We start from the raw sequence: 27,725 nt of genomic DNA, 5'->3' as shown, positions 1-27,725 counted from the left end.
ACCCTTGCTCGAGACAACGACAGTTTCGTCAACGTTTATAGGTTGTTTTTGTGGCATTTTTGATCTGTAAAGAGATCGACCGCAACAAAAAGTTTAATATTTCAGTTTTGCTAGCCAGTTCTGCTTTTTTTTTGAAAAACGGAAGTCACTACAATGATTCTGTAGGCATGTAGGCCTTCGAGAAAATGTAGGTCACCTAGGCCAGGTTCCATGGGCTTGAGTGTGTTCAAATACTCATCGGATGATATTTTCTGAACTTCATCTTTGAATAATCTTTTTTGAGGGTTGGAGCATGAACATGTGTGGAAATATACATTCTCTCTATCTTCGTTTTGTTGCGAGTACGAAATTCCCAATGGCAAAATACCCAAAATATACTCAGTATTTTATCTTAATTTTGAAACTACCAGAACGATTATTTAGCTAGTGCAATTTGCGGGCCGTGGCCATGCCTCAGTGACCCGTTGGACTTAATTTCAATCTATTACAACCGAACTCCTGATTAAATTATCACGTTATTTATGAGAAAATGAAAATTCTCCGTGACTGCGTCAGTTTTTCTATTAATCTACTTGGAGAGGAGTTAAAGGTACAATAGTAGCCTTGATTGCCCTCCAAAGAAAAGTAATCAAATTTTGAAAACTAATCTGTCTTTTCTTTGAGTAGTGACATATATGTCAGGGTTACAAAACCCATACCACTGCCATCACTTCGTAAAATTTTATCTTTTCTACCTGCCTTCACTCAATTGCCGGTATTGTGAATTAATTTCATTGGGGCAATATTATAAGGAGTGATTTGACGCAATATACGAGCAACTTTGATGTACAGACGATGAACAAACGGCTGAAAACAATTTTTTAGCTGAACTTTGTCAGAGAGAGCAGCTTCAACATCAGGTAGAAAAACTTTATTAAGCTTTCTACATAAAAAAATTGGTAAAGGCGACAAAGGGAGAAAAAGTATCTGTGATTTTTTTGTTCTTTTAGGCCATTTTGAATTCAATTATTAAAATAATTAAACTCATGTTACTCTTGCTCGAGACCACGACAGTTTTGTCAACGTTTATAGGTTGTGTTTCGTGGCATTTTTGATCTGTAAAGAGAACGATCGCAACGAAAAGTTTAATATTTCAGTTTTGCTAGCCAGTTCTGCTTCTTTTTGAAAAACGGAAGTCACTACAATGATTCTGTAGGCATGTAGGCCTTCGAGAAAATGTAGGTCACCTAGGCCAGGTTCCATGGGCTTGAGTGTGTTTAAATACTCATCGGATGATATTTTCTGAACTTCATCTTTGAATAATCTTTTTTGAGGGTTGGAGCATGAACATGTGTGGAAATTTACATTCTCTCTATCTTCCTTTTGTTGCGAGTACGAAATTCCCAATGGCAAAATGCCCAAAATATACTCAGTATTTTATCTTAATTTTGAAACTACCAGAACGATTATTTAGCTAGTGCAATTTGCGGGCCGTGGCCATGCCTCAGTGACCCGTGGGGCTTAATTTCAATCTATTACAACCGAACACCTGATTAAATTATCACGTTATTTATGAGAAAATGGAAATTCTTCGTGACTGCGTCAGTTTTTCTATTAATCTACTTGGAGAGGAGTTAAAGGTACAATAGTAGCTTTAATTGCCCTCTAAAGAAAAGTAATCAGATTTGAAAATTAATCTGTCTTTTTTTTGAGTAGTGACATATATGTCAGGGTTACAAAACCCATACTACTGCCATCACTTCGTAAAATTTTATCTTTTCTACCTGCCTTCACTCAATTGCCGGTATGGTGAATTAAATTCATTGGGGCAATATTATAAGGAGTGATTTGACGCAATATACGAACAATTTTGATGTACAGACGATGAACAAACGGCTGAAAACAATTTTTTAGCTGAACTTTGTCAGAGAGAGCAGCTTCAACTTCATGTAGAAAAACTTTATTAAGATTTCTACATAAAAAAATTGGTAAAGGCGACAAAGGGAGAAAAAATATCTGTGGTTTTTTTGTTCTTTTAGGCCATTTTGAATTCAATTATTAAAATAATTAAACTCACGTTACTCTTGCTCGAGACCACGACAGTTTTGTCAACGTTTATAGGTTGTGTTTCGTGGCATTTTTGATCTGTAAAGAGATCGACCGCAACGAAAAGTTTAATATTTCAGTTTTGCTAGCCAGTTCTGCTTTTTTTTTGAAAAACGGAAGTCACTACAATGATTCTGTAGGCATGTAGGCCTTCGAGAAAATGTAGGTCACCTAGGCCAGGTTCCATGGGCTTGAGTGTGTTCAAATACTCATCGGATGATATTTTCTGAACTTCATCTTTGAATAATCTTTTTGAGGGTTGGAGCATGAACATGTGTGGAAATATACATTCTCTCTATCTTCGTTTTGTTGCGATTACGAAATTCCCAATGGCAAAATACCCAAAATATACTCAGTATTTTATCTTAATTTTGAAACTACCAGAACGATTATTTAGCTAGTGCAATTTGCGGGCCGTGGCCATGCCTCAGTGACCCGTGGGACTTAATTTCAATCTATTACAACCGAACACCTGATTAAATTATCACGTTATTTATGAGAAAATGAAAATTCTCCGTGACTGCGTCAGTTTTTCTATTAATCTACTTGGAGAGGAGTTAAAGGTACAATAGTAGCCTTAATTGCCCTCCAAAGAAAAGTAATCAAATTTTGAAAACTAATCTGTCTTTTCTTTGAGTAGTGACATATATGTCAGGGTTACAAAACCCATACCACTGCCATCACTTCGTAAAATTTTATCTTTTCTACCTGCCTTCACTCAATTGCCGGTATGGTGAATTAAATTCATTGGGGCAATATTATAAGGAGTGATTTGACGCAATATACGAGCGATTTTGATGTACAGACGATGAACAAACGGCTGAAAACAATTTTTTAGCTGAACTTTGTCAGAGAGAGTAGCTTCAACATCAGGTAGAAAAACTTTATTCAGCTTTCGACATAAAAAAAAGTGGTAAAGGCGACAAAGGGAGAAAAAATTTACGCTTTTATTAGGTTTTTGTAATTAAATTATCGGAAATTTTTGTAGGATAAAATCAAAAAGTGTTGCAGTTACTAGATTTTCCCTATTATTACAAGTAAATTTAAAAAATAAAATATGTAATTTTCTGATTAACTGAGCATCAAAATATTTTCAAATCGGAACAAATAACTTTGCTAATGTTCAGGTGAACGATATGTTCTCGATATACATTCAATTATGGCTTTACAAATCTGATCTCTGTAATATAGCATTGAACTGTGGGTTCTATGAAGATGATAGTTCGAAATACTCTGTCACTATAAGAGTAGTGGATTATTTATCAGACGGACATTTGCGTAGCCAGAAGCCAAACATCATGTTGAAAATGATAAGGTTATAAGCTGCGACCCATGCTTGTTTTCTTTCCTCGTCCCACACAGTCGGACCAAGTCTTTTTTCGATATTTTGCAAGATGCAACCGCCCAGTTTCTGTGAAGAAGCATAACTTGTTAAGGACGATTTTTCACATATGGCTTAGAAGAGTAGGAGAAACAAGCCAGCAATTAAACCATAAGTTTGTCCCGACCATAAGTTTCATTTAAGAATTTTGTCCCGACCATAAGTTTCCTTTATTTGTCGGGACAAAATTCATATTGTCCAGTGTCCGTTTTCACATGACAAGTGGAGATGTAAAAAAATTTTTTTTATCTCAATTTTCGAAATCAATTGTATTTAATGTAATCAATGAGCAAAAACTAGTAACGACCCTAGTGGTCGACGAATCGATAAACTTGCAAAAAGTTTGCAAAACAATCTTGAAAGTGAGTGCATACCGGTACCAAGATTCTTGCAACATTCTAAGATTTTCGGTTCAATTGCAAGAGGTCTTGCAAATTTTTTGTTGTGCAGTGCGCTAGTTTTTGCATGAACCTCTGTAACTCCGTTGACGACTAGAGACGTTGCAATACTGAGCTCAACAAAGAGCGCATCAAAGACTCTAGCCGCCAAAGAGAAAAAGACCCAAAAATGGCTACGACAAGCACATATATAAGCCCTAATGATGAGCGCATTGAAATCTTGCAAGAATCTTGCAAGATGATTCAAAACTTGCAAGATTCTTGCAAGATGATTCAAACCTTGCAGGATTCTTGCAAGAAGCTTGCGAGATATCAATCAAGTCAAAAAAATAAATCGGGGTTCAAATGTTTTAGGAAACATATTTGAAGCAAATTATTGTTTAATAAAAAAATTTCAAAACCTAAATCAGTGAAAAAAAATTAAACCTGGATTCAAAATCTTGCAAGAATCTTGCAAGTTTCTGGATTCTGGAAAATTTAATTGTGTATTTTTGGTAGCTGAAACTAACTGGAAACTAAAGTAAATGACTGATATCAGAATATTTCATCAACAAAACTGAACCTTAATAACTCAAATCAGTCTTCTTTAAGTTCAATTTACCTAATGAAAGACGAAAACAAACACTTTCAATTTTTCTCATTTTTTTCAAACGAATTATTTTTAGAGAAACAAACAGTTGGAATCTTTGTTACTGATCCTATCGGTAATTTAGCATCTTTTTGTTGTCGTAAAAAATTTGATTGATGTAAGGTCTAATTATCTTCCTATTGAGTTTCCTTTTTTTATTCTTCTTTCATTCGATTTATAGTTTACGCGTTATCTAAGAAAATCAACCTCGATTTTCTGGTAAATTAAACCTTAACTCCGTTTTTGATCTTATGCTAAGTAATGTATCTCATTAAGGACAAAGAGAAAACAACCGTCGGAGTTTTTTATTACTGATATTTCGCAAAGGTTGAAAAAAGTACTAGCAAAGGTTGAAAAGGGGGAACAAAGTAAGGGTGGGGTTCGCGGCAATCAAACAAACAAAAGCGAGGGGGCACGAAAAAGGGGGCAGGGTTGAAGCGCACAAACAGAGAGCAAAAGGAGGAGGGGTTGGGGAATGCGTTTTTTGCTCATCATTATCTTGTGAATGTAGTTTTTGCTTAAATATATTATTTCAGAGAATGAAATATGCAGTAAGAGAGCTAAACTAATTAACCCCTAACTGTCTCATTGGCAAAGATGTTTACGATTTCAAAATCACTGCGAAACTTATCAACTGTTTATTTACATATCATTAAACTTTGTCAAAAATGTGTACCTTTATAAGCTGATAGATAACTGGTTTTCAACGGCATAGAGTGTGGTAGTAGCACTCGAAATTGATGTCTTGTTAGTCGACTTCCCGATATGCTTGATAAGTTAGAAAATTACACGGGGACATGAGTCTGAAGGTAAAGATCAATTCTACGAAAATGTGATTAAAAACAGCTCATTGATTGATGCCAAATATAATTTGACTTGTTGCTTGCATAATTTCATCAGTTCAGTTTTTGAAGCACCACCCTATATTATCATTACAGACTCATTGATTTCTTAGATATACGCATTGCAGAGTCAAATTTAATCGTTTTTTTTTTCAGAAAAAATGTTCAACCCTGAACAGAAATCCGTCCTGATAATCTGGTTATAAATTACTTACGCTGTTTATTGCTTGAAAGTAATTTTTCATCAACTAAATGCAGGCTCGGTATTATGCGTTCACACATAATTTTCTAACCCCGCGTATCCGAAAGTGGCTAAATTGTCTGCCAGATGAGGAAGAGATAGAAAACTTTCAAAATCTTTCACATAATGGTCAAAAATAATTGTTGTATGAATTTTAAAAAATGCTTCCAACACAAATCACTTAGCAAAGTATACAATGCCACTTTTGTCGGTCGATGAAACCTGTCATCACTAAGATTACGAAACATGATAAACAAAAAAATCGAATAACAACAAACATTTGCATCCGAAACTCAATCTATCCGGTCTATTTTTTTGAAAAAAAACTACCTAACAAAAAAGTCAAAATAGCGTCAAAGGAAACCTAAACTAAACAAATTTGTTTGTTGTTCACTAGAAAAAAAAACATGAAACCAGTCCTTGGCAACACTCGGTAACAAGTAGGCAATAAGGAAGGAAACTGACAAAGTAAAAAAGCACACGTTTAAGTTTTCTTGGAAACAAATAAATTCAAATAACGAAAACCATTAGATGTCAATCGAAAATTCAAAACAATTTCGGTTTATTCGTTCCGCAATATAAAATTTATGAGGCTTTTCATAATCCAAATTCTGTCGCTTGTCTACAAAAATAGATGACAACTTCAAACAAAAAAAATCCAGTAAATTTTGCAAGAAAACGGCGTCTAAGCCATTGAAGCCGTATTCTAATCAGTAACATATAAGACTTAAAGTGCGTTTTCTTTGAACAACAAAAATGAAACAAGTGACCTCTGAAAAATGAGACCGGGTAACAAATATTTAAAAGGAACGAAAAGGGAATGTTAAAAAATACATTTCATATTTCCGAAATCAATTTATTTCAAGGACATGACAACATTAACTAGCAGCTAAAATGAGCGTAAATAGGTTCCTTCATTACTCAAAAAAGCTATTGAGAGCTTTAATTTTTCAGAATAAATGATATATCTATAAAAAGAACGTTAAATCTAAATTGTTATGAAAATTTTTCGAAAACCGTAATCGACGCCGTTCAAGCAATCAGCAATGTTCCAAAAACCATAGATATGTTCAATTGTGCCTTTCATCAACGCTAATAATTTAATATGGGACAAAAGAGAATTATAATTCCAGAAAAAAAGGGTCTATTTAAACTTGCAAGAAAACGGCGTAATTGTTCCGAATATTATGTTCCAGATATCAAGAATTTGACAAAAAAAATTCAAGTCGTCAAAAATCAATGATTCATTATTGTTAATTATCGAGCTAAATTAGCAAAAGTCCGACAACTAGCAATCTTTGAAGCTAAAAAAGAATGTGTCAGCAGTTTTTAGGACTGTTAATACGATAAGCGTAAACAAAGTGGTCTAAAGAAGCTTATTCCAAGCCATTTTTGATGAAAAATGACTGAATTTTCAAAAATTTTGCAAAACTGTTGGCCAAAAAAATGAATTAAACAGTTCAACAAAACTCTGCATTATAGTTACCAGTTTTTTTACCCCAATATTTTTAAAAAGCAAAATTGGCAAAAGTTGTGTAAAAATACCTAAATTGTGAACAAAAAGAACGAAAATGAGGCAAATGTTCACAAAGCTTTAAGCCTCGATAACTCTGTGGAAAAAACAATTCAAAAAAATTTTTTGTTATATTTTCTACACTCTATGGGCTTTTTATTGATTCCACTTACAACGCTCTACGATGAATATATCGATCGGCAAAAATTGACTGAACAAAAAATATATATAGTTCCTCCACCACTACTTACATTTGTTCCTAAATACTCGGAACATTTATACCTAAACACTTGCGCTCATTCGATTCTTGGAAGTAACAGACAATTTTTTTGAGAAAACCTTTGTATCAGAAGAGGCAATCCAATTTCCATTCGGAAACTTTTAGCCGGGATTTTGATTTTGTTTGTTTCTAATTGTTTTTGAAAAAATCTGAAAATGTTTTCTAATCGAAAGACTTGCTGTTGAAGTATCATGAGATAAGCAAAGAGAAGAGTTCAGTCTTCATCAAAACATGCTGGCAAATTGTTCAGTTGTAGAGGATAAAATGGGGGATGGAATACAATTCCTTGGAGGCACCACACAACCAAAACTTGTAAGCGGAAAAATTGTTTTCAGTTGATTTTTATTCGTGTTTTGGTCTTTTTCTTCAAGATAAAATTGTTAAAAGCACATCCGATGTCTCCCAGTTTGTGTCCTTAAACCTGGCAAACACTTCCTCTATGGAGGCTCCTTTGCTTTGGGCACATGACATAATAATTTGAGAAACAAATGTCAAGCGTTCAAAAAATAAATTTTTTACGAACTTTACAAAAATCGTCTTAAAAGTTTAAAAAACTGATTGGTTGTGGCGGCTGAGCTTACTAACTCAATTACAAATTGAATAGCGAGTCAAGGCCACTTCAAGCCTCAAAGCTAGAATAGCGTGACAAGCGAAACTTAATGCTACTTCTATCGAAGCCATTTGGACTTGTTCACTTTGTTCAACATTTGTATTTAGCAACTATTATTAGTACAAAATCGTCATATATGAGGTGAAACTCAAACTCGAACTACCTCAACCATCAGTAAAACAATACTACGACTTAACAGTATTGCATCAGATTCTTTGCAATTGGATTGCGAATCAACCTGTTATTGATACAGAATATTCGACAAAACTTCTACATGGTTAACAATTTTCCCATGAAATCAAATTTACACTAAAAAACTGACGTTATGGAAAAGTGTTCACATTTTGTCGACATTATTATCTACAGCCAATCAACAGTTGAATTTGACATGTAAATCCAAGTGACTAGCAGCATAAAAGGAGCCTGAAAAACCACCAAAAATCAGTCGAAACTTGCAATTTTGGTTATATTAAAATGACATACAGTGCGTATTGAAGCACACTTTCTTGAGCGGTAAAATACTTGTTATTGTTTTTTGTTTCTGTAGATCATATTAGTGATAGTACAGTTTTAACTTTACCTTGACTTGTTGAAAAGAGAATTAATTTTGATATTCTCAAATCTTTCATTCTGGGGACCGAAGTTCCTAATCAAGAGAAACTTTGTGCAAAACTTACTGGCTTTAACGAAGCCTAGCACAATTTGATCTTGGTGGTTATTGAAGCCGATTGAGAAACAAAAATTTGATTATTGATTTATTGGAGTATTCAAAAATGAGTTATATCTGATCGCCTTTTTTAGAAGGAGACTCACTAGGGAGTTGAAACTTTGCATAAAAATAGCCGAATTATAGGGCTACAACTTGTTGGAGTCAGATTTCCTTAATTCGACTTATGACTTGAGTTAATAACCAAAACTCAAGCAAAATGTGATTGTTTCAATTTGAATTATTTGTTATTCTGAGAGAAACAAGTTCGTTATACAGCAAAGCTGAGAAGTTAGTTACTGAGGCTAATTGAGCAACAAGTAATGCAACGGTATTCCACAGTCTGGCGGATAGTACAGTTCACAAAAGTTAACTGCAAAAACACAATATCCGGACAGATTTGAAACCGCTGAAACGAACTGGGTGGTGTAAAGTCTTCCTTGACTTTGATAGGAGAGCAGCCGTTAGAATTGGTCCACCGACCCGAACAGTGGAAGGCAAACTGCTGTCAAATTTGGTTAAGAGAGTGCCGAAGGCACCCCCTAAGAGAATCAAACAAATCAACACGAACAGGCCAGTGAGGCGAACAGAAGAGTGCAATTCAATAAAGAAATTGAAGTGCAAACCCTGCTCAAAGGAAACCAACAAAGCAAAAGCACACAGCAACCAGGCAAGTCAAGCACAACCAGCAGAGAGGAGCTTCAATCAACAGCTCACAGGTACGATAAAAAACTTCAAGAGTTAATGGAAGAAGTTAACACTAAAAGAAGGCTTGGCTAAAAAATAATTGAAGATTCAGACTCAAACTAAAGGTCCTCTATCAACACTCTGTCCACCTGCTAGAGGAAGAAATTCCCAAGCAACTGCAGCGTTGAAACGAGCTTGTGCCCTACCAAGCAAACTTTGTTGAAGAACATCTGAAAGAAGCAAGGAAGTGCAAAGCAAGTTTGGACTATCATTGGCTTGCATATATAAGCAAAAGCACGCAACCAGAAATGAATGCAGAGCAAAGCAACGCAAACCAAGCAGTGAACAACAGCGAAAGAAACAACAACTACCCAACGGACAGTCCAGTTGCTCAAACAGTGCAAAATGGAGCAACAGAAAGTGGCCAAAAGACGGAGAATGTTTCGGAACAGCAAAGCAAAGGCGCGAGGAAAGGATGAAGAAATTCGATATCGAAGTCAAAACCAAGATGCGACTAGAACGGGCACGGTTCGTGCGAAGGAGGCTAGAGCTGGAAATGCAAATGAAGGAACTGGAAACCAAGCATCAACTACTGGAGGAAGAGCGCGAGCTAGAGTGCAAATTGAAGAGAACAGCACTGGAGAACGATGATGCTCGTTCCCAATCAACCAGTGCTCCAAACAAATCACCCATCAACTGGACTCCCAAGAAGAGAGATGTTTTTGACTGCGCCAGCAGAATCGACAACCTTCTAACACCAGATCGATCAACAGCTCGCTTCGAAGTAACCCCTGAAGTGAACAGCAAAGTCACTTCTCACGATATCGCAGTTCAGGAGACCGATCTTCAAATGTTGAAGACCGGGACGTTTCCCCAGAGGTGATCTGCTAATATACAACAGTGGGTACGCGGGTAGCAGTAGCGTACCGAAGCTCAAGTTGAACAACTTCGATGGGAACCCCTCGAATGGCCGGAGTGGGCTAGTATGTTAATTGCTACAATGGATCAACGACCAATACCAGACTCAGAGAAGATGAGCCATCTGAAGACTCTACTGACAAGCAAGGCAAGGTCAGCAATCTCTGGAATGGGCTATTCTGGACAGTTCTTTGGCGCTGCAAGGAGTATTCTGGAGAGGACATTTGGAAGGCCTCGTGTGATCATTGATGCACAACTGGAGAGTCTTCGCAAAGCAAGTCAGATGAAACCTCACAACTCAACAGGTCTGATCATTTTCTCAGTTTTTGTTTCAAACTCTGTGAATGTGCTCAAAGAGTACAAGCAGATTGGTGATCTGCAATAGTAGATAAGCTACCCCAAGTTCTCAAAGAGAAGTGTTGGTTCTATGTTGATGATAAAGATGAAGATTGGCCTGATCTTATTATGTTTGAAAAGTGGCTATCTAGGATAACATTCGTGCACGAAGAAATTTCAGATTTCAAGGGAGAGCGAAGAGAATAAGACCGAAGAAGCACAAATAGAGACAAACGGTTCTCGAAAACATCGAACTTCAGTGCAAGTTCGAGCGTGAAAGAAACGAAGCAAACGCAAAGTGATGACTGCCCGCCAGCTGACGGCACTAATTAAATATGGAACTGTCCGCTATTCAGGAACATGAGTGTGAATGATTGGTACGCAGCAGTGAGAAAGCAACGCTTATGTTATGGATGTCTGGGCAAAGGACATGCACTCAAAGATTGTAAAGTCAATGCGTGCGGCATCAACAGATGCATCCAGAATCACAACCGATTGCTACACTCAGAAAACCAAATGGACGAGGGCGATCACGCAGTCAACGTAAGCGCAGCAACAATCAACCAGAGTAACGAAGTTACTAACTTTCTTCAGATAGTTCCTGTCTCAATACAGAGCGGTGGCAACAGGCTGAACATATACGCTTTCCTCGACAGTGGATCAACGACTTCCTTCATCGATTAAAGTGTGCAGGAGAAGTTACGAGCCCAAGGCACCGATGTGGTGCTCAACATAGCTGGCATACATGAAACAAAGGACCTGAAGACAGAAAGGTTCCTCTCAAAGTAAAGAGACTACATTCAAAGGTGCTTTCAATCGAAGCGTTTGCACACCCGTCAATATCCTTGGGAAACACAAACTACAACAACAATAAGCTGGAGCAAAGTTTCAATCACTTGAGTGTTCTACCCAACAAAAGCTTCAACTTGATGGAAATTGGCATCATCCTTGGTCAAGATGCTTATGAGCTACAACACCCATTGGACTACAAGATAGGAACACGAAGTGAACCTTTCGCCATTCTGACAGAGCTAGGATGGGTAGTTAGTGGACCCATGACGGGCAAAAGAAGACAAAATGTTTGTCATTTAGCCTTCACTGAAGATGTAAAAGTGGCTGAGAATATCCAAACCTGGTGGGACATAGAAACTTATGCTTCCAAAATCAACGTCGTCAGTCAGCCAAAGAAGCAACTGCAAGCACAAAAGATGCTAGAGAGTACGACGAAGTTCACAGGTGAGCGGTACGAAGTGGGAATGCTGTGGAGTGAACCAGAGCCAAACCTACCGAACAACCACAGCTCAGCCTTGGGTCTGCTTTTTTCACTGAAGCGAAGATTCCAAAAGGACCCAAACCTGAAGAGTTTGTATCAACAGTCAATAGATACAGACGTAGAAAAAAAATTCGTAAAAATATTGGGCGAGTTCAAAGTGAAAGGCACCTCCGCGAAAAAAAACCCGAACAAGCCTTGCAAAGTAAGACGTGATTGCAATGCAGCCTCAGAGTACAAAGAAGTATGCCTAAATAGTAAGCTACTAGCAGGACCTGATCTGCTACACGGGTTGATTGGAACAATATTCAGATTCCTTGAAGGACCAATAGCCCTAACAGCTGACATCGAATCGATGTTTTTACAAGTGCAAGTTCCCGAACAGTATAGAAGTTGATTGAGGTTCTTATGGCGTCCAAGATCTAACGAACCTGTTCAGATAAACGAACATCAGCGTCACGTATTTGGAGCTAAGATTTTTCCAATTTGAGCAAACTCTGCTCTCAAGCAAGTGGGACTGGACAACAAAAAGGAGTTTCTTATTGCAGCAAAAGCAATACAAAACAACCTCTACATCGACGATTTCATCAAATCAGTAGAATCCCCTGAAGAGGCAATTAAAGGGTTCAATCAATTACAACCTCTTCTCTCACGACATGGAGTTGAAGTCAGTCAGCAACACGAAACAAGTCGAAGTGGAACCCAATACGGAGGGAACCTCAGTGCTAGGACTAAAATGGACCGTTATTGATGACAGTCTTCAAGTATGCAGAGGTACAAACAAGGAAGTTGAAGCACCTAGAACCCAAAGGAGGATTTTGTCATTGGTATTTTCAGTATTCGACCAAATCAGTTTGTTTGCTCCGTTCAGTGTTCACATAAGACGACTTCTGAAAAGCATCTGCACTAAAAATGGGCAACATTGGGACACCGAAATAGAGCCTGGTGACGAAGCAGAATTTCTGAGATGGAAAGAACAACTTCCAATAGTTGCTGAAACAAGCATCGATCAAAGATACTTCAACAGAGAGAGGGATAAAGCCGAACTTCATGTGTTTGCTGACGCATCCGAAGACACAATGTGTGCAGTGGCCTATCTACGTTCACATCCAAAAGAGTACTCAGCTGACTTAGCATTTGTCATTGGAAAATGCAGAGTGGCACCGACGAGGCATCTTCCAACACTCCGATTGGAATTGCAAGCGGCAGTCATGGCAGTGAGGTTGAAGAAACAGATAGTCAATAAACATGAAATGAAGATAGATAGTTGCAGTTTTTGGTCAGACTCAACTACGGTATTGTAATGGATACACAGTTCCCATCGTAAACACTAAGTGTTTGTGGCCAATCGAGTAGCTGAGATACTAGATACAACCGATGTTTTACAGTGGAAACATGTGGGCGGTATCAACAACCCAGCGGACCTTGGCACCAGAGCAATCAACATTGAAGAACTCAAGAGAAGTGAGTGGCTGACGACCAGAAAGCGAATGGCAAGAGCAAGTGAACTTAATCGTTGCATCAGATATAGAGAATATACCCTCATCAGTCTTCATGATACACGCTGAAGAAAAGAAAGCTGTTATTCAGTTGGAACGATTCAGTAATTTCAACAGACTAGTAAATACAGTGAAATACGTACAGCGAGCATTGAACAAACACAAACCAGCAACACTCGTAGTCAGCATTTGAGACACACATTTGAGAAAAGGCAAAAGACACAATCTTCAAGTTACTACAGCAAGAACAGTTTGGAGAAGAGATGAAATCTCTCAAAGCTGAAAAGGAAATTCCAAAAGGCGACAAAATTGTACAATTCTCAACTTTCTTACATGAAGAAAGACTTATTCGAGCCAAAGGCAGAATAGGCAAAAGTAAATTGGACTTCAATGCAAAGCATCCAATTTTGCTACATTGGATGCTACCATTTTGCTACAATTATTCTTGCGAAACGAGCACAAGGACAGTCAACACGAAGGCACTGAACATGTGAGAAACATTTTTCAACAGAAGATGTGGATCCTTGGCATACGGAACGCTTTAAGATCAATTAAGAACAAGTGCGTTGCCTACAAAAAAGGCAGAGCACAAACGATAGCACCAGTCATGGCAGATCTACCCGAAGAGCGGTTAGATGCCTCAACAGCTTTTACAAATGTTGGAGGTGACTACTTTGGCCCTTTCATTGTTAAGATTGGGCGAAGAAATGAAAATTGATGGTGTGGTCTCTTTACTTGACTAACTATGAGAGCGGTGCAATTAGAAATGGTACCCAAGTTAGACACAGATAGTTGTCTCAATGCAATAATGAGATTTATTGCGCGAAGAGGCAAACCAATTACAATCATCATTGACAACGGGACAAACTTTGTTGGAGCTGAAAGAGAGTTAGCAGAGTATGTTGCAGCTTGAATCAAAGAAGGGATCGAAGAACATCTAATTCAACGAAGAATCAGATGAAAAATCAACCCACCCTCAGCACCTCACTTTGGAGGAGTATGGGAGCGGTTGGTGAGAAGTTGCAAGAAAGCAATGTATGCGGTGTTGGGGAACAGATCAGTCACGGAGGACAATCTCTCAATTACGATGTGTATTGTTGAGCAGACTTTGAACGCAAGACCGTTGACCCCAGTCAGTTCGGACGTTAATGACTTAGAATCATTGACCCCCAATCACTTCTTGCTTGGCAACAGGAACGTTTGCTTACCCTACCTACCATGCGCAGAAGAATTTGTTAACTATCGAAAGCTCTTTCGACAAACTCAAGCCTATGCAAATCTCATATGGGACAGATTTCGGAAAGATTATCTGCCGACTCTGAATAATCGACAAAAAAGGCGATCTACGTCGAACGAAATCCTTAAAGAAAGCGATCTCGTTTGGTTGATCGAAGACAGCAATAAGCGTTGAAATTACAACCTAGGCCGAGTTACGTAGACCATCGATGGGTCTGACAGTGTGATTCGATCAATGATAGTTCGAACGAACAGCGGAGTGTACAAGAGACCAGTAGTGAAGCTCGCCCCAGTACAACCTGAAAAAAGATGTTTTCGCGATGGAAAACAGGACCGGCGATAAGGCGGCTGAGCTTACTAGTTCAATTACCAAATTGAATAGCGCTTCAAGGCCACGTCAAGCCTCAAAGCTAGAATAGCGTGACAAGCGAAACTTAACGTTACATTCTATCGAAGCCATTTGGATTTGTTCACATTGTTCAACATTTGTATTTAGCAACTATTATTAGTACACAACCGTCATACATGGAGTGAAACTCAAACTCGAACTACCTCAACCATCAGCAAAACAATACTACGACTTAACAGTATAGCATCAGATTCTTTGCGATTGGATTGCGAATCAACCTGTTATTGATACAGAATATTCGACAAAACTCCTACATGGTTAACAAATTTCCCATGACATCAAATTTACACTGAAAAAGTGACGTTATGGAAAAGTGTTCACATTCTGTCGACATTATTATCTACAACCAATCAACAGTTGAATTTGACATGTAAATCCACGTGACCAGCAGCATAAAAGGAGCTTGAAAAACTACCATAAATCAGTCGAAACTTGCAATTTTGGTTATTTTAAAGTGACATACAGAGCGTATGGAAGCACACTTTCTTGAGCGGTAAATTACTTGTTATTCTCTCTTGTTTCTGTAGATCATATTAGTGATTGTACAGTTTTAACTTAACTTTGACTTCTTTGACTTGTTGGAAAGAGAATTAATTTTGATATTCTCAAATCTTTCTTTCTGAGGAACGAAGTTCCTAAGTAAGAGAAACTTTGTGCAAAACCTACTGGCGTTAATGAAGCTTAGCACAGTTTGATATTGGTGGTTATTGAAGCCAATTGGGAAACAAAAATTTGATTATTGATTTATTGGAGTATTCAAAATTGAGTTATACTCTGATCGCCTTTTTTAGAAGGAGACTCACTAGGGAGTCGAAACTTTGCATAACTATAGCCGAGTTATAGGGCTACAACTTGTTGGAATTAGATTTCCTCAATTCGATTTATAACTTTGGTTATTAACCAAAACTCAAGCAAAATATGGTTGTTTCAATTTGAATTATTTGTTATTCTGAGAGAAACAAGTTTTTTATACAGCAAAGCTGAGCAGTAAGTTACTGAGGCTAATTGAGCAACAAGTAATGCAAGGGCATTCCACAGTATAGCGGATAATACAGTTCACAAAAATTAACTGCAAAAACACAATATCCGGACAGATTTGAAACCGCTGAAACGAACTGGGCGGTGTAAAGTTTTCCTTGACTTTGATAGGAGAGCAGCCGTTACATCGGTCAACCAATTTTAAAGTCCTCCATACCTCTGCAGCCCTTGTAGAGAAGAAGTGATTTATCGGCTTTGATTTCTGAAGGATGATACGATCAGAATATGCATCCATTGAAAACTTCAGTCAGCGGCTGGATGAGTATCGGTAGGCAAAGATTTTTTGTAATGCTGCTGATGCCATCTTGAGCAATCGATAAAGTATTTCTAGATGTTCTATGATAGAACTCACTGTATCAGCTGTTACAGGGAGAAAAACAAACGACTGTCTAACTGAACTACTGTTTGTTGCATATTTTTCTGATAATATCTTTTTGCCCATTTTAGCAAAAAGTAGTTTCCTTGTCTGAATTTTGAAAGGTTTTGTTCCATAATAACGGACAGAATTGATCGCTCTTTCATTTTGTTCTGCTCTGTTGATTTTTGGCTGTCAAATAATGAATTATTTTTGTTTTTTTTGGACAGAACAGATCTGCTTTCTCTGCTGAACCTTCATCCGGAAAGTTTGATGCTGATTTGCAAAAATTAATCTTTGAAATAATTAACGTTACTTGCTGAAAGCTAACTTTTTATCCATTGAGGTGTTTTAGAGAGAGTATTCTCTCAGTTTTGAATGTAAACATTGTTGGCAATTTATGTTGTTAACTGATTGCTCAAATTTGTTTATTTTTCAGATGCGCCTAACGGAACATGACTAAGAAAGAGTTCAATACATTTTTTTATATACAATTTACCTTAAAGCAATTGTGTTCAACAACGTTTGACCAAATAATCTCCAAAAATTTTTCGATTGAATATTGAACTGTTCCATATTGAAATCACCGCATATTAACTGTTTCACGTTTAAATTTCATATTTGAAGCAAAAATATTCAGAATTTTTCAAACGAAAAGAATTAATTCTGTTAGCATATGACCATGAGAAATTATTTTTGGTTTGTCATCAATTAAATTAGTGAAATAAGCCATTTTTTGCCGTTTGCATTTTCGATTCAAGTATCCTATCCCACTTTGACATCAATCCTTACTACAGTACGTTTGGTTTTAACTGATTAGAGTTTGGTAGGCATCTATTTCGCAAATATAGAGAAAATTTCAGGAAACAGCTCAAATAAGTGTTTCTGCTCAATATCTACCCCTCCAAAAATTGACGATGAAAATTGTAAAACGATATTGAAGTTAAGTAACTAAAAATAAAGTTCTTTAAAACAAACTTATTTTTAAAGGATAGGAAAAAACATATCAATTTATTAATATTAAAAATGGCACGAAAAGTCAAAAAAAAATTAATCAATTAAAATTATATTGAAATCCTTGCAAAATATGAGTCAAGTAATAAAAAATAAAAACATTTTCAAGATTTTACACAAAAATCAATAAACCGTAGAAAAAGAATTAGTGCGAAAAACAGTTTAGAAATTCTAGTTTTTTATGTTCTTTTCTCAATTCTCAATAAGAACGTTTTATGCCAAGAAAATCTTAATCAAGTGAGATCTTAAAACGTCTGAAGTATTCAGCGTACCTTCAAGTCCCGCTCAGGGCAGTAAAAAGTAATTATAGGCAAAAACTTGTGACAGCTTGCCTAAAAAATCAGCAAAAAATTTGCATCCAAATTAACATAAAGACGGTATTGATAACTAAAAATCTTCATTAAAACAAACCTCAAATTAATAAACCTCTCCATTATCATTGCAATCTTCAAAGCAAAAAAAATGAAAATAAAAAACTGCTTAAAACAACAGCACCCGATTAAAAATTTGCTCTCATTGCTAGCTTTTTCAAAAATAGAAGTTTGAACAAAACACCTCTCCCCTTTTGATCCAGTCTTTTCAGCATTCAACTCCACATATTTTTCAGCTTTACATTTCCCGCTTAAAAGTGTAGTGCAATGTAATGCAATCAAATGAAATCAACTGCAATCAACTGCAATGAAATTCCAGCTAATGAGATAAACTGATTTTTTTTTCAAATTCATTATACTCCAAAAACTCTCTTGCGATATATAAATTATGTCTGATTTTTTTCTGAGGAGATATTTTGCGCTTTGGAAATGTTGATGTCTAAGTTGCTAGTTCAAAAAGTTGTGAGGTACAAAAGACCAATTAAATTGAACTCAGTTTCATTTCGGAGGTTTTTGAACTATTCGCTATTCGAACCTCTCAAGCGCTTAGATAATCTCTGATTTTGCTCTTGCGATTGTTGACTTTCTAAAATTCTTAATTGCGATTGTTGCTTTTTTTATTGCTATTGTTGATTCCTAAATGTTTATCGAGGTTGATTTAGTAATTGAATTATTGAATATTCGGTTTTGTGAACCATTTTTGGGTGCTAAGAAAATTGGCTGACAGGGCGTTTGGCCGACAAGGGAAAAATGAGAAATTTAGCCGACAGTTTTATCACAATTGGTAATAAAAGTCCCTAAATGGTCCATAAATCAGTTGTTCGATTTGATAGATTCATATCAAGTCCCACGGACCGCTGAGGCATGGCCATGGCCCGCGAGGCATGGCCAGATGTGGTTAAATACCGCCCGACCACGGATAGCCCACGCAAAGGTGGCCAGGCCGAATTGATCTCTGATCAGACCATCTTTGAGCGCACACATGTTCTCGGTGCGCTCGAATTACATGGCCTGGAAAAGGCTTCGAGCGCACTTATGTCTGGACAATGGTCTGGAACTTGCCTGATCAGAGGTCAATTTGGTCTGATCAGAGGCAGTTTCAAGCGCACAGTAGTCTGATCAGAGGCCAATTCGAGCGCACACTAATCTGACCAGAGACCAAGTCGAGCGAATTTTTTTCGAGTTTTTTTTTGTTTTTTTTTTTTAAAATGATATTTGTTGTCTCTAGTAAGAATCAACAATAAAGCAGCATTCTGATCAGCACTCCATCTGAAAATCTGATGGGGTTGATCAAAATCAAGGGTCCAGCGGATAGCAACTACCGGTCTCCTCAAGAAAAGATTTTGGATCAAAGCAGATCAAGAGGATTTTATGCAAAGCTGTCTAAGTTCATTCATTCAGTTAAAAACATAAATTAATGGCATACTCAAAAAAATTTTTTGGTACTTTTTTGGTTTTGTCTGCGCATTTTTGTCTGATCAGAGCTGATTTCGAGCGCACTTTTGTCTGATCAGAGGCTATTTCGAGCGCACAATAGTGTGATTAGAGGAGGTTTTCGAGCGCACTTTAAGCGCACACGGGGCTTCGAGCGCATGATAGTCTATTCAGAAGACACTTCAGTCTGGGTCGGTCTGATCAGAGGTCGCTTTTGTCGGGGACGGTCTGATCAGAAGCTATTTTGGTGTGGACCTCAACCTGGGAGACTTTCGTTACACTAGTTGATAGAAGAACTGCGGTATATTTGTCCGCTTACGAAATAGTGTTTTAAATTGGCCAATCACAGCTTTAGAATAAGCTTTATTTCTCATTTTACTGAAATTGTCGGTTAAATTTCTCATTTTTTGGTCGTCGGCTAAACGCCCTGTCGGCCATAACGGCGGCCACCCATCTTTGGTTTCTGGTAGCTTATAGTATAGCTGTTCACAACGACACTCCCAGGCCAATCATTGTTCGAAGTTATAACAATAAACTTTACTTTTCACTTGTGTCCACTAGCAATGAAATCTCCAGTTGCGCCTTATTTGCGTTCATAGCTTGCGTTGTTCAACAGGAGACCGCTCTCTCCAATAGGGTTAACCAATAGGGTTAACCAATAGGGTTAACCAATAGGGTTAACCAATAGGGTTAACCAATAGGGTTAACCAATAGGGTTAACCAATAGGGTTAACCAATAGGGTTAACCAATAGGGTTAACCAATAGGGTAACAAAAAAGCTGATTTTACAATGGATTTTATAAATAATAATAGTTTTGGCTAGACGTATTTGTCGATAGCATCAATTTTTTTAACAACATCAATACTTTTGTTACAATAGATTTTTTTCAGAGTAAATGAACTTGGTTGTTACTACAAGTGATCAATCGATACTGTATCAATACTTTTGAGATTTTTCTTCCGAGTTTTTGCGCTTCAGAAAAGCGAGTTTCCATTAATTTCCAAGTTTCCAAATCTGCTGAAAGATTCAATCCAAAAAATTCACCGGCAACTTAATTTAACAAACAAACTACAACTTTGCACTAACAAGAACTAATGTTTTTCATAGCTGAAAAAATTTGTGCAAAAACACTACAAAAATTAACATTATGAAAAAAGAAAAATTAAACATTTTAACTTTAAATTGAAACTAATAAAACACCAGAAACTATATACACCGGATACTCTACTCAAGATACTGTTCAAATCTTTTTTTTCTATCTAAAAAGTACAACGGAGGAACGGAAAACTACATTCATCTTGAGATTTGCAATAAAAACAGCAAAAAATAAAAGTTTTGGGTTGGAAACAGCTGTATAATAACAAGTCATTACATATTAGCTGCCTCAATTTCTAGTGGACAGTTTTTTTCGTTTTCACTCAAGTTTTTCATTGTGTCTGATAGTTCAAAAGACTGCAAATATGAACGTCAACTCTGAAAAAAGCTAAAATTTAATTTTTTCAACTCCAAAACACGATACTAATAAAATTCCAAAAAATACTTTAATCACGATTACCTACGCTGGACACTCTTTGTATCTTTCTTAACCTAAAAAGTACATCATGGCAACCCAAAGTTACATATATCTTGATGTTTTACAAAAAAGTCAAAAAATTATTAATGCAACATATTGGATTGGAATTAGATGTGTTATAACGAGTCTTTACCTATTAGCTTCCTCAATGTCTAGTAGATGGTTTTTATTGTTTCTATTCACGCTCATAGCGTCTGCATCATTTTTTTCAATTATTTGTCACTTTTTAACTCAATTTCGTCAAAAATTGCCAAAAATATTCAACAATTGCTTGAATAAATCATAATTTCTCAGAATTTCGATTCATTGTCAAAATAATTTTTTGAACACCTAACCAGCAGTTTTTTCCATGTGATTGTTTTGCATCAAAAACAATAGTGATTACTTGTCCAAAATTGCTTTTTTTTGTGTATTTTTCGAGAAGTCTTCCATTTTTTTATAAAAAAACTCGCACCTTTCCGTCACTAGAGATACCTCGAATCCGTTGCTTTTTCGGTGACGTTTGACTCCACGCTGATAACAAGGTCCCGATTTTAAGTTGAGTTGCCTTTTTATTTTGTTCAACAAAATCTTACATTTCGCGATTTCGAATAGGCACCAGCTCGACAAACAAAAAAACAAACAATCTTTCACATGTACTCTGAGAAAACAAGAACGAAAATTTTTTTATAACTTCATTTTTTCACGTTTTTTTGCGCTTTAGTGCAAATCACAGATGCGCAAAAATTGTATCAATAGAACAGGCTGTGTTTTACGTAGCTTTTTGGGAACATAATGTATCAATCGGACACAATCGACCGAAACCTTTAAAAACTCAATGTTAATGTCCATAGGTTTCCTGTTGACCATGGAGGCTTCCGCATATAAAACAGGTATTTTTTTTAAAAAAAACTTACTTACTCCAAAAAATTAATTCCTCGACTCCCGAGAAGACCGTGATCCACTCAAGTGTGTTTCTAAGAGGACTATATTAAATTCTTAGAAAAGACTTTTTCTGGAACTTGTAATTAAAGTCAACGTTGCCCCTTAGTGTAGAATTGATTGGTCACGAGATTAAATTTATCAGAAGCTGGCAAAAAAAGAAATTTGTTGAATATTGATTCTTTTTGCACAGCTTTAAAAGCATGCTTATGCATTTTGGCAGCAAAAAACCCGTAGATATGCAAAAAGTTGGACGATGGTCAACGGAGAGGTTTTATGAAATTGCTATCCTTCACCATTTTTTGTACAGAATTATTATGTAAAACAACTTTAGCTTTGATCACAGTCAGCTTTGGTTGAATCAACTTGGGACCATAGAGTGCACAAAGCACACATAGTTTAGAGAGACGAAAGAGAGAGACTTTAGAGTGCAAGGAATTTTTTCGATAGTTAAATGGTTAGTGAACCCCTAATCATTTGAATTTTCAATACAAACTCAATACATATATGAACTTTTTGTGAATAGTTTTTTGTCATCTCAATGCTCATGGGCATTGCTCCCTTAGGGTTGAACAAGTCTGTCTCACACTTTAACAAATTATTATTTTTACAATCACTGATTTCGCTATTTTCCCATTTCTCCAAAACGATTTTACTTTTTTTCACCCTGATTCAAATAACCCTTCATATCTTAACACCAAATTATTTCACACTGCAAATTAGCAGTCAACATTGCAAGCATATTTTCTCATATTGAAGCGAACAATTCGGTTGCGATGGTTTTATATCAAATCCCAAGAGTTGCTTAGGCATTGCCTAATGATTATAGAAAAAATGTTAATAGTACCAATTATATAAAGGAATAAAATCGCGTTGAATTGGTTGGCGTGACAAGATAGGTGGCTAAACAACCGCGGGTAAAAAAGCTGGAAACCTTCAGAAAAAGACTTCGGATAAATAATTTTGGACAATTTTGCAAGTTGGTCACCAATATCATTTTGTGGGAGTCATAATGTGCTGACCTCATAATGATAGGACTGGACGTTCTTCTTGTTGTGTTTGTCTGCAAGCTGGTTAATTGCCTGCTCATATTTACCAATGCCCCTCAGGTCTACCAAACACTGGCTGAGGACAGTCCCTATGGCCTTTGCATGCTTCTTGAATCTAAAGAGGAGGACATTAAAAAAAGCGAGAGAAGATTTTGCCCAAAATCATTTATGAAACTATACGGGTTTCATCATCCGAATAGCTGGTACTTCTGATGCGACTAGCAGAAATTCCCCTGAAACTTACAGGACCTGTCAGGTGAATCATTTTTAGTGGAAATAAAATGCATGAATTTATAATAACAATTAAACCCTCGATTTCAAAAACTTATGCATGTTCTCTGTTTGTTTGTCCTGTTGTTAAAGCGTATCCCGAAATTGTCCAATTGGATTTTTTTCGAGAAAATGGGGTAATTTGGTCACCTGGTAAATTTGACAGAATATACAATATGACAAAACATTTCATAAGTAGAGAAATTGGGGGAATATAGGGATATAAAGATTATGTTTTTTAAGAATATTTTGAGGTAAGGGTCAGCAGGAAAGTACGTTAAGATATAAACTGACACAAACGAGCATGTTTTGCATTGCTGTTACGGTTTTTGTGGTTGTGGTTGTTCTTTTTCAGGATTTCCCAAGGGTGCTAGGACAATAGATCGAAAGACAACAGATCGAAAGTGAAAATTGGGACAATAGATCGATAATTAAGTTGTTTAGGTTGCGGGAGTAAGTACTCGGAGTCACTGGAAGACAGTGAAACGGAGGACTTCTCACAGACAGTTGGCTTCTTTGAAGAAGCACTGGAGCAAGCGGACAAGGCAGAGCCCAGACGAGGGACACGAGCAATGAATGTTCCGCAATTTTTTGGGGAAGTCAGGACCCATCTTGTTGTGACTGAGGGTGACTATGTGGAACCCAAAACAGTCTACGAAGCCAAGCAAGGTGATGATTGGGACCAGTGACACCGGGAAATGAAGGACGAGGTCAAGGCACTCCAAGACAACGAGACTTGGAACCTAGCAAGACCACCCACAGACAGGGACGTCATACCGGGCAAATGGGTCTACAAAGTGAAATTGGGACCCAGTGGTCAAGTGGACAAATACAAAGCACGCTATGTGGCAAAACGCTTCAAACAAGTGGAAGGACTGGACTACTTTAAGACTTTTGCGCCTACCTATAAGCCAGAGACATTCAGGATTCTCCTTCAACTATCAGCGAAGCAGGGCCATGTGATGCACCAGTTTGATGTCAAGACGGCTTTCCTGCACTCACCAATAGAGGAAGAAATGTATCTGGAACAGCCACAGGAGTTTGTAAAACAAGGATCAGATGGAGAGAAGTTAGTATGCCGACTGAATAAATCAATTTATGGTTTGAAACAGGCAGCTAACAACTGGTATAAGGAACTGGCAAACTTCCTACTGAGACAGGGGTTCACCAGAAGCAGGAATGACCATTACCTGTTCGCAAGAGCAGAGAAAGAGGTTCACATCTTTATCTTGGTCTGGGTTGACGACATCATAGTCGCATCAAGAAGCATGACAGTGATGTCCGATGTTAAAAAAGCACTCGAAGCAACATTTCACATGGAAGACAGAGGGTTATTACACTGGTTTCTAGGTCTAAGAATCAGACGAGAAGAGGGCAAAGTCACAGTCAACCAAGAACGCTACATAGAAACAATGCTTGAATATCAATCAGACTATAGTCTTGAACTTAGTGAGATTTAGAAAGAAAGTTTAACTTACCAGATTACAAAGACAAGAGCAAATTGATTTTGATCACAGAATTTATATAAATGAATCGTCAAGAAATGGTGCTTAGAATCAGTATTCGGTTCAAATTGGTGACTCTAGGTAACTAATACTAGAGTGAGATTATTTGATGTAAAATCTTCCCGGCATGTATTGAATGATTATGATATCACCAGAAACGTGAATGAATTTTTAGAAAAGTGTAAATACATATCATCTATGGTACCCCTTGCGACTGGTTTCTGGGAAATTTGCAGAAACACACCATATTGGGTAACCCTTGCGACCCCCATTGTAAATCATGGTGCTGAGATTAGTTTTGCATCTTGACTTTCTCGCACTGATAGTGGGTATATATATATACAGCTGAATTTTTAGCCTTTTTTCGTCCCCAAAATCAAATCACCATCTTGATCTAATAATCAGATCTCTCCTGTAAATCTCTAAATTCTACTGTAAAATATCATTCTTGTTATTCTGTCATTTTGAGAAATTAATTTTTCTACTTAGTTAAAAACGCTTTTCATTCCGCTTGCGAAAACCCATAACCCAACAACAACCCATCTTGTTTCTTCCACAATAACTATATTTTACAGCTTAGTTAAGAACCGACAAAGTATTGAACAACTCCTCGAAGAGAGCTCCCAAAACTGTTTTCGTTTTCAGTGATACAAAACCAACAAGAGCTGAACAAAAAGATCATTGGTACATAGACAGCTATCTTCTTTTAAAATTCCAGCACAATGGAAAGTGAAACATTTCATCCATTGTGGTTAAATCTTTCATATAGTTAAATCTCTCACAAAAGCAAAACTGTCAAATTCCATCTGGAAATGATATATCAAAATGATTATGGAATAAAGCAAAGCAAAAGTTCATAATAGTAATAATAGGTGAGCACAATATAAATTACCGCAGTTTTAATGATATAAAGCAAAATTGATTCTCTTTTGGTATTGTATTGGCCATCAATATTGAATGAATCATCAACAAGTGAAAAGATTCCATTTGATTATAAAATCAAACGAGGCGACTCGGTAATGTGCGATCGCACATAAGGTTCCGACCCCGCTCATCCACAATTTTGGCTTGATTGTCTACCAAATGAGGAACATAGAAAAACCCAAAAACTCAAGTAATTAAAAAAAAATTAGTGTATGAACGAAAAGAAGGTCTCCAAAGCAAATAACTGTGGTGGAGTAAAAATGGCGTATTAGATTGATGAGGTGTGCAAATACTAAAAAAACAAGTCAATATGAACAGCAAAATCATAACAACAGCAACAACAAAATTAATTATATCAAAAATTTCATGTCCGTTTTAAAAAACAAAATTTAATAACAAAGTCAAAAAACCGTCAGATAGGTAACAATTAGACAATAAAGAAAAAAACAGTAAAGTTGAAAAATTCGCCTGTTTTTTTCTTAAAACAATTAATTTTGAAAAAATGAAAACCATTAGAAATCAAAAAAATATCTCATAAGTGTACGATTACCAATGCTTCCATAGAAGGAATTAAGGGCTGCCGGTATTCAATTTCTTACGCGGTTACAAAAAAAACATATAGACAACAAACAAAAAATCAAATAAAACTTGGCAGAAAACGCTTTCAAAACCGTAAGGCCATACTATGGCCATCAAAATGTGTTCAATTGCACTTTCTGCAACCACCGATAATGTTTTATGTGACCTCTCATTAATGAAGCAAGGTAACAAGTAGACAAAAATGGAAAACAAAATGCAAAAATAAGTAAAACTATAAATTTTTTTCGAAAAAAAATATTTCCAACGACATGAACGCCATTAGTTACAGAATATAAAAATTAATTAGGTCGCGTATAGTCTTCCAAGAGAAGACCATGAGAATTGAAATTATACAGAATATGTCGTATATCTTCAAAAAAGAACGTCAAACATGACAAAACTCAAAAATTAATTTATTTGTTTTTTCATGTCAAAGCCAGAAAGTAAATGAACTTTCGAAAACATTAGATTGTGTGACACTAATCCCCTTTTGAAACTTTCCTTTGACAACAATAATGTCTTAATTGGCCTGTAATAAACGAGACTAGATAACAACCAGACAATGAAAGGAACAAAATTACGAAGTAAAAAGTGTTTTTTTTTAATTTGGAAAACGATTGTTTTCAGAGTCATGAAAGCTATCAGCTATCTACTATAATCGGAATATTGGCTAATCTATTCTGTCATGAAACGTCAATGAAACCGGGTCATTGTACTGGAATTTTATACTACAAAAAAGACAAAAACGGCATTTAAAGACAATTTAAAAAAATCAATTAAAATCTTCGAGAAAGTAATGTCGAAGCCGTTTAAATTATTATCTATATCTTCAAGCATTTTAATAATATCAATTTTTCTTTATTCTGAAAGCCAATAATGTGATATATGAATTGTCAATAACGTGATAATGTGACAAAACCAGAAAACGTGAAAAATGGGCAAATACCTAAAAAATAAGTAAACTTGAAATCTAGTTGTATCAAAGCCAGTAGCCATAACTTAAGGCGTAAAACCGAAATAAAGATTGAAGTTGATTTCAATAGAAAGAAGAAACATTCTTTCATTGCGGACACTAAGCTACATTTGACCGAAGAAAGAGAAAAATAGAGGCAAAAGTTCAATAAGTCATTATTTATTTGAAAATCAAATACTTTCAAAAGTCAAAACGACCATAAGCTATCAAGTGATCAACTTGATGCAATAATTTTTTTGATCAATTTTTTTTATATAAAAAAGACGGACTGTTTACAATCCGAATTATTTTTGGATTATACCAGTCCAAGATTGGTTCAAAACTAGCCCTGCTAATGTTGTTTGTTCTTTAAGAACGCTTAATTATTCGAATGTTATAGAAATTGATTTTTTGTTACATAAAAAATCAAAAATAGATGCTGCGTTTTTGATAGTCAACGAATAAGTTTAGCAATATTTAAATTTTAATTACAGAGCACTCTCAACGGAACTTGATGTAAAAAATCACCCTTTTGAGTCTACAAAAACTGTGTTAGTGGTGCTTTGTTCTGTACTTCCTGTAAATTTAATCAAAATGGACTAAAGAAACTTATTTTGTGCTGTTTTTGAAGAAAAAGTCTTAATTTTGAAATACTTAGTCAGAATTTTTGACAAAGAAATAAAAAAAATACCCTACAATA

General features: G+C 36.3%; 2 protein-coding genes across 3 annotated transcripts in view; one reads left to right on the top strand and one right to left on the bottom strand.

Annotated features, from left to right (window-relative positions):
• The window catches only part of LOC142334693 (pyridoxal-dependent decarboxylase domain-containing protein 1-like), a 454,496-nt gene that overhangs the window by 310,245 nt on the left and 116,526 nt on the right, over nucleotides 1-27,725 (top strand). The window lies entirely within an intron of this gene.
• The window catches only part of LOC142335448 (uncharacterized), a 33,925-nt gene continuing 9,327 nt past the window's right edge, over nucleotides 3,128-27,725 (bottom strand). For both annotated transcript variants that reach the window (XM_075383946.1, XM_075383947.1), the window contains exons 4-5: nucleotides 22,769-22,910; nucleotides 3,128-3,496 (exon numbers count right to left, since the gene is read on the bottom strand). In XM_075383946.1, the coding sequence (XP_075240061.1) occupies nucleotides 3,341-3,496; nucleotides 22,769-22,910 (298 nt within the window). In that variant the 3' untranslated portion in view covers nucleotides 3,128-3,340. The remainder of the gene's footprint in view (nucleotides 3,497-22,768; nucleotides 22,911-27,725) is intronic.

Source organism: Convolutriloba macropyga, chromosome 2 (assembly GCF_964194025.1).
Source record: "Convolutriloba macropyga chromosome 2, txConMacr16.3, whole genome shotgun sequence".
Lineage (NCBI taxonomy): Eukaryota > Metazoa > Xenacoelomorpha > Acoela > Convolutidae > Convolutriloba > Convolutriloba macropyga.
Note: the sequence above shows the minus strand (reverse complement) of the source record. Positions and strands in the feature narration are given on the sequence as shown.